Raw genomic sequence first — 14714 nt, forward strand, 5'->3', positions numbered from 1 at the left:
GGGACTGCATGAAATCTCTCGATTAACTGAACTTTTATAGGAAGTCCTACTGCAAAATGTGTCCAGTGTGTGCTGGCCACCTGAAAGCTGAACTTCACCTTGTAGAAGGACATTAAATCTATTCTAGYATGGATGGTATAGTTCACAGATGATCTTGTCTGCCTAAACAGTGATGTCTATGTTAGAAACATCAGAGGTATGACAATAGTCCTAGATTTTCCTCTGAATAATAGGCACATTGCTGCCAAAGAAAAAAAAATCTCCAAATACCTTTCTCAATAGCCATGAGGATTCCTCTCATCCTCTTTTACAGCTTGCACTGCATGGAAAATAGGTCATAATTAAAAAATAAAAACAGAAACAAAAACAAATGCAATCTGAGATCCAGTGCTATCAGAACCTCAAAAATATCACATACATTTTTCCCAGCATTCCCTGATCATATGCCATTTCTGTTGTTCACTTTGGGGTGATGGATATGGATCTGCATGAGTACTTGAGGTTTTCCAGAAATCAGCGCATTGGTAAATACCTACAGTGCTACAGTGTTTAATGCCTTACTCTTTCTTAAAGCATTTTCTTGCCCTGTGAGTTAAAGAAGATCAAAAATAAAATCTGTTCTTTGAAAGTGATTAAAGGCAAGGAGTCCATCATGAATCTTGAGCAGGGAGAAGGTAAAGGACTGTTAGAACTGAAATCACAAAAGCTACTACTTTTAGGTAAGGAGTAATGCCATTATCTCCAAATAACAGGCTCATGACCTCAACGCAGACAGACACCAGCAAAAGACATGATCACATGGAGGCAGTTAATAGGCTATTCTTGGATCTAAAAATGTAGTTTTAACTGTCTTCATATAATATTATTCTTTCCTGGCAAACACTTCTATTATTGTAATTTATGTGCTGATAAAGTACTTGCATTCAGGGTTTATGGAAAAAGCTAAATGTCAGTCGCATCACAACTTCCAAGGGGTTTGAAATGCTCCATGATTTTCTTTCTTCTTTTAATCCTTTTTTTTTTAATCAAACATAACTACTACTTGGCTGCCTGTCTCTGTTGCACTAAAATCAGCAGGTTAGAAAATAGTGTGTAAAAAATGCACATCCTTAGTCAGAGATGGATAGTTAAAGTGGAGTGCCTGAAGGGACAAAAAGTAACTAGAAGGAATTCATACAGAAGAAACAGGAAAGGGAGTAGAAACTGGAGAAAATACAGTAATATTTTACTAGAATGGAAATAGAAAGTGAATCACTAGAGGAAATGAGGTAGACATGAAATAAATAAATATCACATTTAAAATGTACATGAGATATATTGTKTATTTGGAATATTAGAAATGCATAATATTGATGGATAGGAATGATAAAGAAAGTGGTCAACTTTAGATTATTATGGTTGGGATGGTGCAATAAATATAAAAATACTAAATTCTTTGTGGATATGCAATGCACTCTTTTGTGCTTCCACAAAAAAACTAAAGCAAGAAGGATAGGTTGTACTGCAGAAATAAATAAACATAAAAGAAGGAGAGAGGCAGACAGAAAATTGTGAAGAAAATAAGGACTGAAGGAGGAAGCATTAAATATATAGCAAGAGTCTGGGGGAAGAGGATTCTTTTTGTATTACATTTCTTTGCCAAACCATAAACACAAGGACACTCAGCAGTTCATACTTACTCAATGTTTCCAAATTTTTCTGCTGTTTTCCATAGGTGGGGCAAAAGTGACAAAGACTGAGCCAAGTTTTCCATTGGCCCTCGTATTAAGATGGAAGTGTTGCTCCAATATACGAGATATATTATTTTTATTTTACTTTGTGTTTTTATCTGAGTTTAAGACTCATGGTTTGTGCTGCTTCCTCTGCAGAAACACAAAATACTAAAGTCCACAGTACCTTTCTTGTTTGTGAGGAATATAAATGCTAGGAGTGACAAGTAACATAATATATTATCACTTAAATTCTTTCCTGAGATGCTGAAGTTCAGCTATGGTAGAGGCCCTCAAAGTGCCTGTTCTGTGGCCTAGTTTATATTAATCTCAATCTAAACAGGCCAAACACTAGCAAGCAATCAGGAAACTCAGCAAAACACTGCCTCATGGCCATTATACATTTCCAGGCTGCAGACAGAGGATTTATTGACATAGGAGAAACTGGCAATATTTTTTCCTGCAGTATTAGCAAACCCAAGGGCTTAAAATCAGAAGCAAACTCTCATGTAATCATTAAGATGGTTTAAAAAGCAAACTATGATAAAATAATACCTATTAAAATGTTATTATTTGCCTCTTAGATTTTGACTATTCTATGACTTTTACTTTCAGTGGTTAGAAGCACGTTTTAATGAAAGCAAATGAATACAAAGAAAAACAAATAAATAAAAAACAGTAGTCACAGGATTCCAGGAGCCACAATTCTTAGACATAATATTCATAATCTCACAGACCTGAGTGAAAAGTGGAAACAGGAAAGACAAAAATAAAAGGGCCCTTAGCTATCTGGTATACATAGCTTGCAGTGTTACATTTCTCTGTCACTGGTTAGACATCAAAAGCCTCTGAATCTAATAAAACAAACAACATGTTTTCAGCTTACATGAACAATTAAAGGTGCAATTGTGCTACCTTTAATTAAGGCACTATACCAAAGCAAGAGGTGCAGGACTCACAATATTGTGAGACTGTTGCTTACGTWCACGGAACTTCCTCTGAAGTCAAAGGGAAGATTTTCAGTCACTTGGACAGTGCAGGATCAGACCTCAAGTCAACACAGGGCTCATCTGCTCCCTTCTTCATTTTCAGTAACTTGACATTGTTGTGAACACAGCCCAGGAAAGTCCRTGTATGGAGATGTGACATTACAACAGCAGGAATGGGTACAGCTAGTCACTTTTGTAACACTTACTGAAAAAAAGTTCTGTTTTTCCCCATGGCTTGCCACTGGGGAATTTAATGACAAACAAAACCAAAAGGAAGTTTAAAGCAATACTGCAAATAGTACAAAAAGTGATTTAGAAGGTTTCCTACTTGGACATATGAGGCTAGGGGGTTAGACTGCAGAACATTTCTTTTCCTGGAGACATGAAGAGGTGTTTCCCTAAAGAAAAACAGTTGCTTAAACAAAATTGATTAGCTATGCAGTAATATTTTGTTCACTAATACCCTCATATAATTCACCTGATTTCACTTGATCCCATGCAATTGAAAACACGCAGCATGGGCAAACACCAAGAAGATAAAAAAAAGTGCTTGGAGGAGTGCGGATTACCAAAATGTCACTAATATATCCTAGCAATAACCGATGTTTGATGTTAGCATTTAATTCATTCAGTCAACTGTTTACAATATATTAATTATGTATAAATTAATCCACTGGACAGCTAGCCTCCAGAGCCTCATCACTATTCCAAACCAGAAACTTTTGACATGGTAGTTTAACCCTATGTAGCAGCTATATGAACAGTATGAACTAGCATCAGTACAATCTTAGGCAGCAGAATATTGAAATATGTARAAAAAAAAATCAAAACAAATAYGTTAACATGAATATATGCCTGACACATATAGCTACTGGGAGAATGCGCCAGTCAAGGATGTTTCTCYGAGCCTGTCCATTAAATTCCCTCCTATCTGGGAAGGCAGAGCCCATCTTCCAGGCCCAAACCAAAGGTTCGCCAATACATACTCTGGGCTGTTAAAGTAACATTTAGGAACCTCGGACCAGACCTGCTGGGCATGGGGCCACTCTAATGTGACTGTTYAAGATTTCAACCAGAAGAATCCAACATAGTGCAAGATGTGGGGAACACTCCCCTCCTCTCGGCCTTCAGAACAATAGGTACATGATGGCTACAGTCTTYGGTAAGGAGAAATTTGAGTTCAACACTCAGAAAAAGAGGAGGTTTTGTGGACATCTGCTTTAATAACAAGGCTGCCTTCTTCAACCACTYTTTAGAAGATGTGATTGCAAGAACATTTTATAAGGGACACTCTCCTGTCAGAACATGTTAGATGTTCCCAGCAACAGAGCCCTCTGAAGACTTGAAACAGAGGAATRTTTTATTCTGGATTCCAATCAAGCTGAGAAATGAGACACTTTAATGCTAGGCCAGTAAGTTTTCTATCATCTGTTCAGGCTCTCTGACAGAGTAGGCAGTAGCATGGATATTTTCAGATTACATTCTCTGCCTGCATATGCATTTTCCTATTTCATTGAGTAGAAATGGTCTCATATGAGTACAGCTATTTTCCTTGGCATGATGTCTTAGTTAAATTACTGTGCTTTTTATCTGTATCACTAGCTTCTCTGTGTTTTTTAATTTATTTGTAGGCAACTGATAGGGACTTATTTGCACTTACTTTCACATTCTTCTCATTATCTCATATGAAAAAAATGATGTTCATTAGGATACTTTTAAAAAAATTTTAATGGATTGTAAGTGCATATAGATTTTAATTACTGCCCTTCCAAGATGGCAGATTTTTAAATRCAGATTTTGAATGCGTACAATGCATTAGACAACACTGAGAGCTAAGTGTTATTGCAGCAAGTAGTGGAAAGATATATATTATTTTACCTGAGTTAATCAACYGAAAGCTAGAAAACACTAATGCATTAAATTATTCTTCTCATGGCTCTTTGAAGGATTTATTTTGATAGGAAAACTGCCTTTTTATATGACTATTCGTTGCAATTCTCAGTCACGAAGTTAAACTGACCTAATCACATTCTTGTAAGGTTGATGTCCCTGTTACAAATTTAGAAGGTACATTTGCAGTAATTTATGAGGTCACCTAAAAAAGTGTGTGGATTGTGTTCTACTTGTGGAATTAGAAYCAATCATTATATACTGTAATATACTGTAATAGCTTTATATATATATAARAAAAAAAGACCACTTTGATTATGGTGTGACTATTCACTGTCAGTATCTCTACACCTCCATTCTGCAGATGGTAAAATTCAAGCAAAGAGATAAGTTTGGATCAGAACCATGAGTGTAACAGAGATTCCACATCTGTGTTCTAGTCACTATATGATATTTCCACTGTGGGAGCCAGAGATAGATACCTGTGTTTATTACTTTCAAAAAAGACATTAGAAATCTATCTATAGAAATCTATCATGACTGAACTAAAATTTCTAAGCAAATATTTTAAAATACTCATTTTTATAACATTTCTGTAGGATTGTTTTTCATCTCATTACGCAAAATGAAAAAGATACCAAAGTAAACTCTTTATTTAAACATGCCTTCAGTTAAGAAAGGTGTGACCTGTACTTTCCCAAGACTACCTCTAATTAAACTAAAGCCTGCTTTTTCAGTTAAATATTTTTAGTTCGAGTATAATCCAAAGTGATAGGCACAGGTCATTTGATCCGCAAATGGGGTAAATTAAAATGTGGATTTTAAAGAAAGAATCTATGTAAAATAAGAYTGATACTATCACTGGAAACTAGGTTGATTTTATTTATATAACTACATGGTCTTTCTGATGATTTACTGGAAACATTCAATTATGTAGATATTGGCACCTGTTACAGCAAAAGAACGAAAATACAACTTAATTAAAAGTAAGCTATCTGTCTACATCTGAGATCTCTGTTAGCTTGTCATGAATATCTTAAAGGAAAATGGAAAAAAAAAAAAAGAGTCTTATATTTTAATCCAGGTATTATTAATAGTTTGGAGCAYGCAAGACAGCCTACATTTTTGAGCTACTTGACTTTAAGCACTTTTAAATATCTTGGAGCCAAGTAAAAGTTGGAAGAGCGTGAGGAAAGAAAAACAACCTAGCTCCAGCATTTTTGCCAGCCCTGCTGTTTGGAGACTCCCTTCACCATTTGTATTTAATTTTCCTATCTCAATAGAAACCATCTTTCCAGCAGCTTCTGAAAGACAAGACGTGCATCTCCCCTGAGATCACCTCGGCAGGAAATTACTAGAAATTAAGGGCCCAGTCTTGCAAATATTTTGTCACGTGAGTATCATTAGTGAATGGGATGCTTATGTGTGTAAGTGCTGGCGCGATCAGTATCTGAAGTTGGCAACAGCAGGTATACCCTTGAAATAGTTCAATCAAAACTGTAAGCCTACATTATGCAATACATATATCAGTCAAAATTATTGAAGATGTTTCTACTCAAACTAGTTGGAGTTATTTTATCATGCTGTTTTTAATCATTTTGTTGCTTTTCATCCCTATGTAGCTGTATGTTATGAACACACGATTGAGTATGACACTGATATTCAAATGTAATTCAATCATTACGGAAAAATTGACATTCCCATATTTTTACATTTAATCTAGATAGGGTTTTATACCAGGCTGCAACAAATATGATTTAAATTATATCTATCATGAAGAATATTTTTCACATATGGTTAAATACTAATAAAATGACTGCAAAACGCTATCATTTTACATGGTTTCTAAGATTTTGTGATCCCTTGAATTAAAAAAAAATGAAAATTGTGAGGGCATGGGGAAAGAATTACAAGAACCTTTTCTTTAATGAGATGGGAAATTAAATATTTTTAAAAATCAAATCAAAATACATGCCTATTCTAATAAATCTCTCAAACCTTCATACAAAATCACAGCCCCCTCCTATCATATGTGAAATGATTGCAATTCAGTTAGAGACATAGTTGATTAATTGCAAGGAACTTTGAAGAGTATTCCAAAGGGCTCTTTCCATAATTAGTGAGGTGAGATCTGCTCTCTCAGTTGTGTTTATCAGCACATGAAGTGCTCCGCTTCAGAGATCGTAATACCCAGAATGCAGCGCAGAGGGAAAACAAAACCTACAACACAAAATTAAAAATGAGAAGCATTATTAAGAATAATAAGCCACTAGTTATCTGTAAATATAATCAATAGATGAAAGAAACAGAACGCTAAGAGGAAAAACTATGAAAAAATTCTAGGCATAATGATAAATTCACTTTTGGAATTTATATTGTCCTTTATTGTATACTATCTTGTAGGAATACATTCCAATGCAAAGTCTGCCTGACTTTCCGTACTTTGTAATTCAGTTTGCATTTGGAGTATCCATCATGATAGAAGAAGATAGGTAAGTTATAACACCATCTGTGATAGAATTTAGATGCAAAACCTTTAACTGCATTTTGGCAAATGGTGTGAAGAATATTGACATTGTAATTTACATAGAAGTACATAAATACTTATGTATTTATACATAAGTATAAATTATGTATTTATACTATAAGTACATAGTATATACCTATGTACTTATGTATGTAAATACACAAATACTACATAAAATAGCTTTTCCAAAAACTAGTAAAGATGTAGGACAGGATGAGCACCTGTGTATGTACATGTGAAAGTATGTAAAATGCTTTATTTAAAAAAATTGCTATTTGTCTTTTGCATTTGGGGGAAAAAAATTAGGCAAAACACTTCATCTTTACTAAAATGTATTTTTCTCACGTGATTTTTGTTTAAATTAACAGGGAAAATTGAAAAGGAATCTGTAGGTCAAAGTATAACAGTTCAACTTTTTTCAGGTTAACCTGCAATCAAAACATTGAATGGGAGAGATCTAATTTTAACATTTATATCATTTAGATCCAAATTTTAACAATGTATGGCTCAAAAGTTCACTTCTGTCCTCATTTGCACAGTCACTCATCAATTAACATTAGATCTGAATGTCCAACATAAATAATAAATGATTTTTAGAACCTAAAATATACTAATTCACCCCTCAGTGAAGTCAATGTGATAAGATCAGGCCTGATGCCTCTCTATATTACAACGTGTTTGGGACAGGGACAGCCTTTACGTACTCTATATGGAATATAGGAACGTAACATGGAAGAAAAGCACAGTTATAATGCAAAAGGCGATGTAAAACAGTAATAACAATAACAGTAATAACAATAATAATAAACTGTGTGCAGAATTCCAACCAAATTAAAATCAAATCCCATTTCATCTTTTACCCAGGCTAACTGCCTTCAAATATTAATGTGTTTAATTCTACATTGTCATAAAAGAGTTTAATTCCACTTGCAAGGGTTGGTTGCCTGTTGTTTAAAACTTTATCATTACTTTTCATGACACTCTTGGTGCTGTGTTTGTGGTTTCATTTGTAAGAAACACTGAAAATTCTCACCAAAAGGCCTCTTTATAAGAACTTCAGACCTTTAGGTATGAAAGATTTAACTTCCTTTTTTTTTTTTTTTTTTTCTCTTACCTAATCACAATCACCTTGTAAAATGAGTAAATTGCTGTGTAGTTCTATGTTATAGCTAGGAAGAGAAGGACTTTCTTATTTTCACAGTAGTATGAGCACATGCTCTCTATGTTTTGTGAGATGCTCTATGTCTACACTAAGAACAAAAACAGCTAGAAATAACTAGCTGCATTTCTGACTTGGCTGTGGTACGAGCAGGTTGTGCATGAATCGTGACATATATATAAAATGCTCTAATCATGGAAAAAGTCATTATCGTGCTATCTCCAGGCACAGATCTCTTCCACTTGTCATAATTAGTATTTCTCTGACAAGCTACTAAACTCCTTCCAGTCCTTACCTCAGAAAGATCACTCCTATTCCTGGAAGATGCATTAAATATAGAAGTATTTCATTTTCAGAAGAAGCACGTTTAAGCACATTAAATGACTGAGGTGCAGGGCATTTGCAGGGGATTAATGACAGCTGGGAGATGATGATCACCTGAAGAAGCACAGCCATGGGCCATTAAGCCCCAGGAAATGTCCTCAGCTAAACATTATTGCTATTATAGAGTGAAAATGAAAAAAACATCTCGGGTGATTTTTCCTTTTTCAAATGGAGTAGTGCAGTTTCTTCTTTTTAATTAAATTCTTTATTGTGAATTTCTCAAAGCATGCAATCAATGCTTCTGGGGGCGTACTTCAAATTGCAGTTATTATATCTAGAATGAAAAACCACATACTGCACATTGTGGATCTGCAGAACTAGTTTGGCTTCATGATTCTGTAAGTATTGATTCACTGACTATCAATGTCAGGACTGCCAGTACTCAATGGAAAGTAATGTATTCGTGAAACAATGCTGCAAGGTTGAAAGAAAAAAAAAGACATCAGGGGAAAAAATTAAGGGGCCACATCCTCCCCTGCATGACAGCAATTCTGGCCTGCTCAGCGGCTCRAGGGCTGACCTATAGCAAGCAAAGCCAGATGCAAAGGGCTACCAAGCAGAAACTGCTGCGTAGGTTGGAGTTTAGGTCCTTCTGATTGCTGCTATATATTTTGGAGTTACAAGGCTTGGCTCGTTTGAATGCATGGTGTAATCAGGGATTGTCACTAATGGAAAGCTGAGCACGCTRGAGTTTTGAGGAGAAGACAGTGTGGGCAGCAGGACACAGCAAAAGAGCTTTCCACCAGGTGACCTGAACTATATCTGACCGGTATTTTTTAACGCCTTTGGGGAAACACATTTCCTCAACCCTATGTGCAGATATATTTTCTGTTGAACCCTCTGGCACCCTAACAGATTTTTTTTTTAATTTTTTTTCCCTCAGCTGTTTATAAATTATTCTCATAGAAATTCATTCCTTCTCATACTGTCCAAACCCATTAATGTTTGCCCCTTGACAAAAATATTCATGTATCAATTTCCTAATTCAGCCAGTGGTATTTGAAATAAATAAAATGACAGAATTAAATAGTGTACTTCTGTTCTTATAGTGGGGAAAGTTTCCCTACAGACACCGTACCATAACAGCAATAACTCCACTTTCATTTTCAAATGAAAAATTACTGTCAACAGTGGACATATATGGATTTGTAAAATCTGAAAGCAGTTTTTCACAACGATATATCCAGCAAAGTCAGACTTATAATTCAAACTTTTTGCCATCCTAATATAAACACTTATTACCTTTTTCTACTCATCTAACTACAGATCGATTATGTATCTTCCCTTAGATTGCTGGAAGAGGACAGTAGTCTTTCAAATATTTACATTACTCCTTTTCATGCAGATTTTTTCTCTTTCCATAAAGTCTTTTACTCCTTCCTTCTCTAAATAAGCCTACAGAAATGTAAAGAAAATTATTCACCAAAATAAATTTATCTCAGCTAACTAAATGACTGCAGGACTRAGCCTGCTCATCTAGGAAGTTCCCAGTGGAATGATTTAAGTTCATTCAGCTGCAACTACTTTAAAATAATTAGCTAGATTCAGGCGCCCAGTTCTGTGATTAACTTTGTTGTTTTTCAGCTAAAGTTTTTGTTGACCACTAAAGGTTTTTCTGCTCTTTTGTCTTCTCTAAAGACTTTTGTGTATCTGAGTAGCCTAAAAATGGTGCCTTGTCTCCACTTTGGAGACTGTATGTGGATAGAATAATGTGACTTGTGACTTTAGACATCGATCTAGAAATTTCAGGAAAATGACCCAAGTTAGCTCTGCCTAAAACAGTGTCTTGCACCAGATAACCTCAGGTCCATCCYGACCTAAATTGTTTTGTGATTCTGTGAAAGTTCTCACATTCTATACAGATGTGTCCACTCCAAATGATGCTGAAGAAGCAGTTTGTGCCTGCACAGCAACTCACAGAATCACAAAATGCTTAAGGTTGGAAGGGACCACTAGAGTCCAGTCATCTAGTCCAACCCCCTGCTCATGCTGGAACACCTAGAGCATCGAGCACAGGGTCATATCCTGGCAGATTTGAAAGATCTCCAAAGAACTTCTTCTACAACCTCTCTGGGCAGCCTATTCCAAATGACTATAAATCTGCAAATCCACAACAYGCATTGGCATATTTAATGTCTCCTAATTCTGGAAAGGGTTTAGGAAAATGAGCACCTCCACATACTCAACGAGACTGACTATCCACATCACAAAGCTGAGCTGGTATGGAAAAACATGGTAAACAAAAGTCCAATTAATTGAACTTGCAAAATAAACAAAATAGCTCTAATATCTCATTTTATACTATCCATAATAAGGACAGAGTAACTTTTAGACTTTATTTTAGACAACTGGCCTAAGTAATATCATCATTCCTTTTTTAGTAAATATAGGTAGAATTAACTGATATAATAGTTAATAACAAATACTAATGTCAATAACAAAATACTTGAGGAAACCACTCTAGATTCTGAAAATACCTAAACTGTTCACCTTTCACTAACACCATCACTGTTTTTCCACTTTTCCATACAAGACTGCTTAAGGTACTGAACTACCCATAGAAGATAGAAAAGATGGCTCAGAAGTGGAGAAAGAGGTCTGCTATGACAGAATGYGGGCAGCATGCATCTGTCTTCATTCTCAGTGCAAAGTTTTCAGATAGGAGAGAAATATCCCAGTATGTACAAGCAGATTCAGAAAGGAATTATCTTGTAGAGTGTGCAGATCAAGAATTTTGCACTAGCAGAAAAGCTGCAGTACCAAATCTTGCTAACAGAAACCAGCAAGCAAGAAGATTCCCTCCCTGTGTGATGCTATCCATATACTTAGAAGAATATGGAAGTAATTCCTGGAAGTTTATGGAAAAGAAAGTGTGAAGCTCATTTTTTATTGGGAACTGTAGTTAGAAGGCAACAGTGACAACTATAATAGTACTGCCTTTCTGACGCTTGTCCAAGATTTCTATAAAAGTAGCAGGATGCCTGGAAATTATCCCCAGGGTTCCTCACACACATTCACACCATTGGAGTAGCGCATAACTAGCAGATTTAACATGTCACAGACATAGAGCAAGGTGTGCATTAATAAACTACTTGCACACAGATGATTTGAGCCAGGTATCTTCAACCCCCAGAGAAGTATATCAATGGTTTACTTGTGTACTGGTTTCTTGATAGTATGATATACCTCATTAGTTTCACACACCATTCTTGGCAGACAGTGAGAAAGTAGTAGGGAAGTGATATATACATCCCTTCTTTATTCTGTTAGACGTGTCTCTCATCACAGCAGCAGTTTGACTCTGATGTTCCTGACACCCCACCCAAGCTATAAAGTCATATCCGTCAGCGAAACACATGGGGATTTTCACACAAGCATAGTTATTGCAGTTGTATTTGGACCTAAGATRCCTTACATGCATCTTGCTTAGTGTCTTCGCGTCTCATCCTTTAAACAAGAGAATCCAGCTGTCAGTTGTGCTGTGAGTAGTACTAGTGATTACTAATTCTTCATTTTGCATTGAGCTCCAAGCTGCAACTGGCATCAAGTTTGTACTCGCTCACATACACTGAAGAGAATAGTCTTGTGTGAATGTTATCTTACAACATTTTATTGAAATATTTCAGTATAATTCCTTTAATAAGTCAACAAAATTGATCTCTAAATTCCTAAATCAGCCTAAAACCTTTAGCTTTTCCAAGTACAACTTCTTCTGTACAAAATCTTCTTGTATGTTTAATCAACATTTTATAATAATTTCTGCACTGAGTGTATGCTTTATTATGTTCCAAGTTCATACTAAGAAAGAAATTCTTCTGCAATTTTAAAATACCAATCATCATTTTAGTGTAAACATCTCAGAAAACAAAAATGATTTTTGCTATATTTTACATACTGTTATATATTTATATATTTGTTATATTTATATATTTWAATATTTTAATATAGGCATATGACTGAGAGCTGAGAGCTTGGGTTTTGAAAGCATGRCAGTTTTCAGTCCTGTACACTGGTAATTCCTACCAACACATACACATTTTTTACGTCTCTGAGCATCACTAGGTCCCTGGAATCACTACATAAACTCTAGATCATGCTCTGAACCCCTCTCCAGCTGCTGTCATCTCAGTGTCCTCCGCTTTACCTATTTCTTAGCAAATGAGAGAGATAAGTGGCAGCAGAATCACTCATTTTAATGTTCCCTGTTGCTCTAATACTACTTAAATTCACCACACAATACTGGTAGAAGGGTGTTTTGCTAGGAGGAAAAGCAATAAAACACTGCTTTTTTATAGTTTTAATAATAACTTTGAAATAGTTTTCAAATTTTCAGCTTTCATTTTTCACTCAWGTTCCAGAAGCAACAGTTATAGGAATTTTCTCAACTATGATATTTTAAGTCAACAATTAAAAACAAACCTTTCCTAGAAGTTATGACAAAACTGTTAGAAGTATGGCAATCTGTAAACATACTCATGTAGTATGTTACAGGTTAACAGGCCAAGCGTGATCGAAAGCGTTATTAATAGCTCTTCATTACAGAAATGAAATATTTGAGATAGTCCTGTGTCAGTTTGGCTAAAGCTATCACATTTATTTTCTTAAATATTTAAACATTAAATGTACCCATTGAGGTGAAACATCTCATTTTCTTTTATGCCTGTCAGCAGCTGTAGCATAATTGCATACACTGCASCACTTATAACTCAAATACAAGTTAGAAGGTAAAACAGACATCTACAAAGAGCTATACTGCTTTATAAGGTATTATCTAAATTATATGTAAAGAACAGTTTATCCACCCTTATTTAAGAAATATGAAGCCCATTTTAGTTTAATCAATAATTTACTGCAGAGATCTTATATGTAATCAAATTTAAATTGTTCTCTTAGGCTTAAAGAATTGCATGCTTTTAAATTCAGTACCCTGTATATGAAGGACTGGGCATGTATATTGCCAARCTAAGAGTGAAAGTATTGKTTTTTTATAGTCACAGGTTAAGAAGAGCTTAACCTACCACTTAATCCTTTTGTGAGGAAGTAAATTTTTACTTAACAGATTGGATAAATTCTGTTAGAGGAGCATGCACAGGATAGAACTGTCCTTTATACCTCTGTCCTTGCATGTAATACAGGAGAATTATAGTTATAGCAATGATGGCTGCAATTTGAACACATAAGAAAACATGATTAGCACAAAATTTCAGATTTTGGACTGGATATTACTTAGAAGTGTGATATTTACCTAACAAGCATCTATAGGAATAACAGAATCCTTTTGTGTTTTTATGCCACTTTAATATAACTTTGCCCTGATGTTTTGGGAAAAACAATAAGACATCAACCAATCTCTTCATCACTAGCAGACATAAAATGTTGCATGTTTCTACACAGATGGCTTTATTGCTAARGGCTGCTTTTCTGCCTAACCACCCTGAATGGGTAGTTAACAGAACTGAGAGACGTTTGTCAGGATGGAGAGCGTCCATCAGCTCAAAGGTGGCTGAAAAGTGGAAGATCTCTGGTCACTAGTATATTAAATAGCCTTTTGAGAAAAAGTTGAATAGCTACAAGCTACAAATTTGAGTATTTCTGTTGGGTGAGGGGGAAAAAAAAACTCCTAGTATTTAACTATAAACCACAGACATTAGATCACTGACAGGAAAATTTTGCTGCAGATGTCTAAAAGAAGCATTGGGAAAAAGCTGGCTACTGTGACTAATGGCAAATGCGAAAGAAAGAAAGAATGTGCAGATAGGGGTAAAGCAATCGAGTGACAAGCAGAAGGGATTTCCAGCCTGGTGAACAAACACCACAAAAACATTCAAGAAAGATTGAGGGAGATCAAGGCTAAAAGTCATTTGAGATGAAGATGCTCTTAAAGCCAATATGCTGTAAAGAGAAAGTAATCCTTTTCCTGAAAAGTTGAGAATGTAGAATACTTTTCTCAGGAAAGAAAGAAAAGAAAGAAAGAAAGAAAGAAAGAAAGAAAGAAAGAAAGAAAGAAAGAAAGAAAGAAAGAAAGAAAGAAAGAAAGAAAGAAAGAAAGAAAGAAA

At 35.3% G+C, this 14714-nt stretch overlaps 1 protein-coding gene across 1 annotated transcript in view; it reads right to left on the bottom strand.

The window, feature by feature from the left end:
* Nucleotides 1–5309: 5309 nt before the first annotated feature.
* The window catches only part of AGMO (alkylglycerol monooxygenase), a 175783-nt gene continuing 166378 nt past the window's right edge, over nt 5310–14714 (bottom strand). Inside the window, exon 13 of the mRNA XM_026044945.1 lies at nt 5310–6808. Coding sequence (XP_025900730.1) covers nt 6728–6808 — 81 coding nt within the window. The 3' untranslated portion in view covers nt 5310–6727. The remainder of the gene's footprint in view (nt 6809–14714) is intronic.

This window comes from Nothoprocta perdicaria, unplaced genomic scaffold (assembly GCF_003342845.1).
Source record: "Nothoprocta perdicaria isolate Ctin4 unplaced genomic scaffold, notPer1 scaffold_106, whole genome shotgun sequence".
Lineage (NCBI taxonomy): Eukaryota > Metazoa > Chordata > Aves > Tinamiformes > Tinamidae > Nothoprocta > Nothoprocta perdicaria.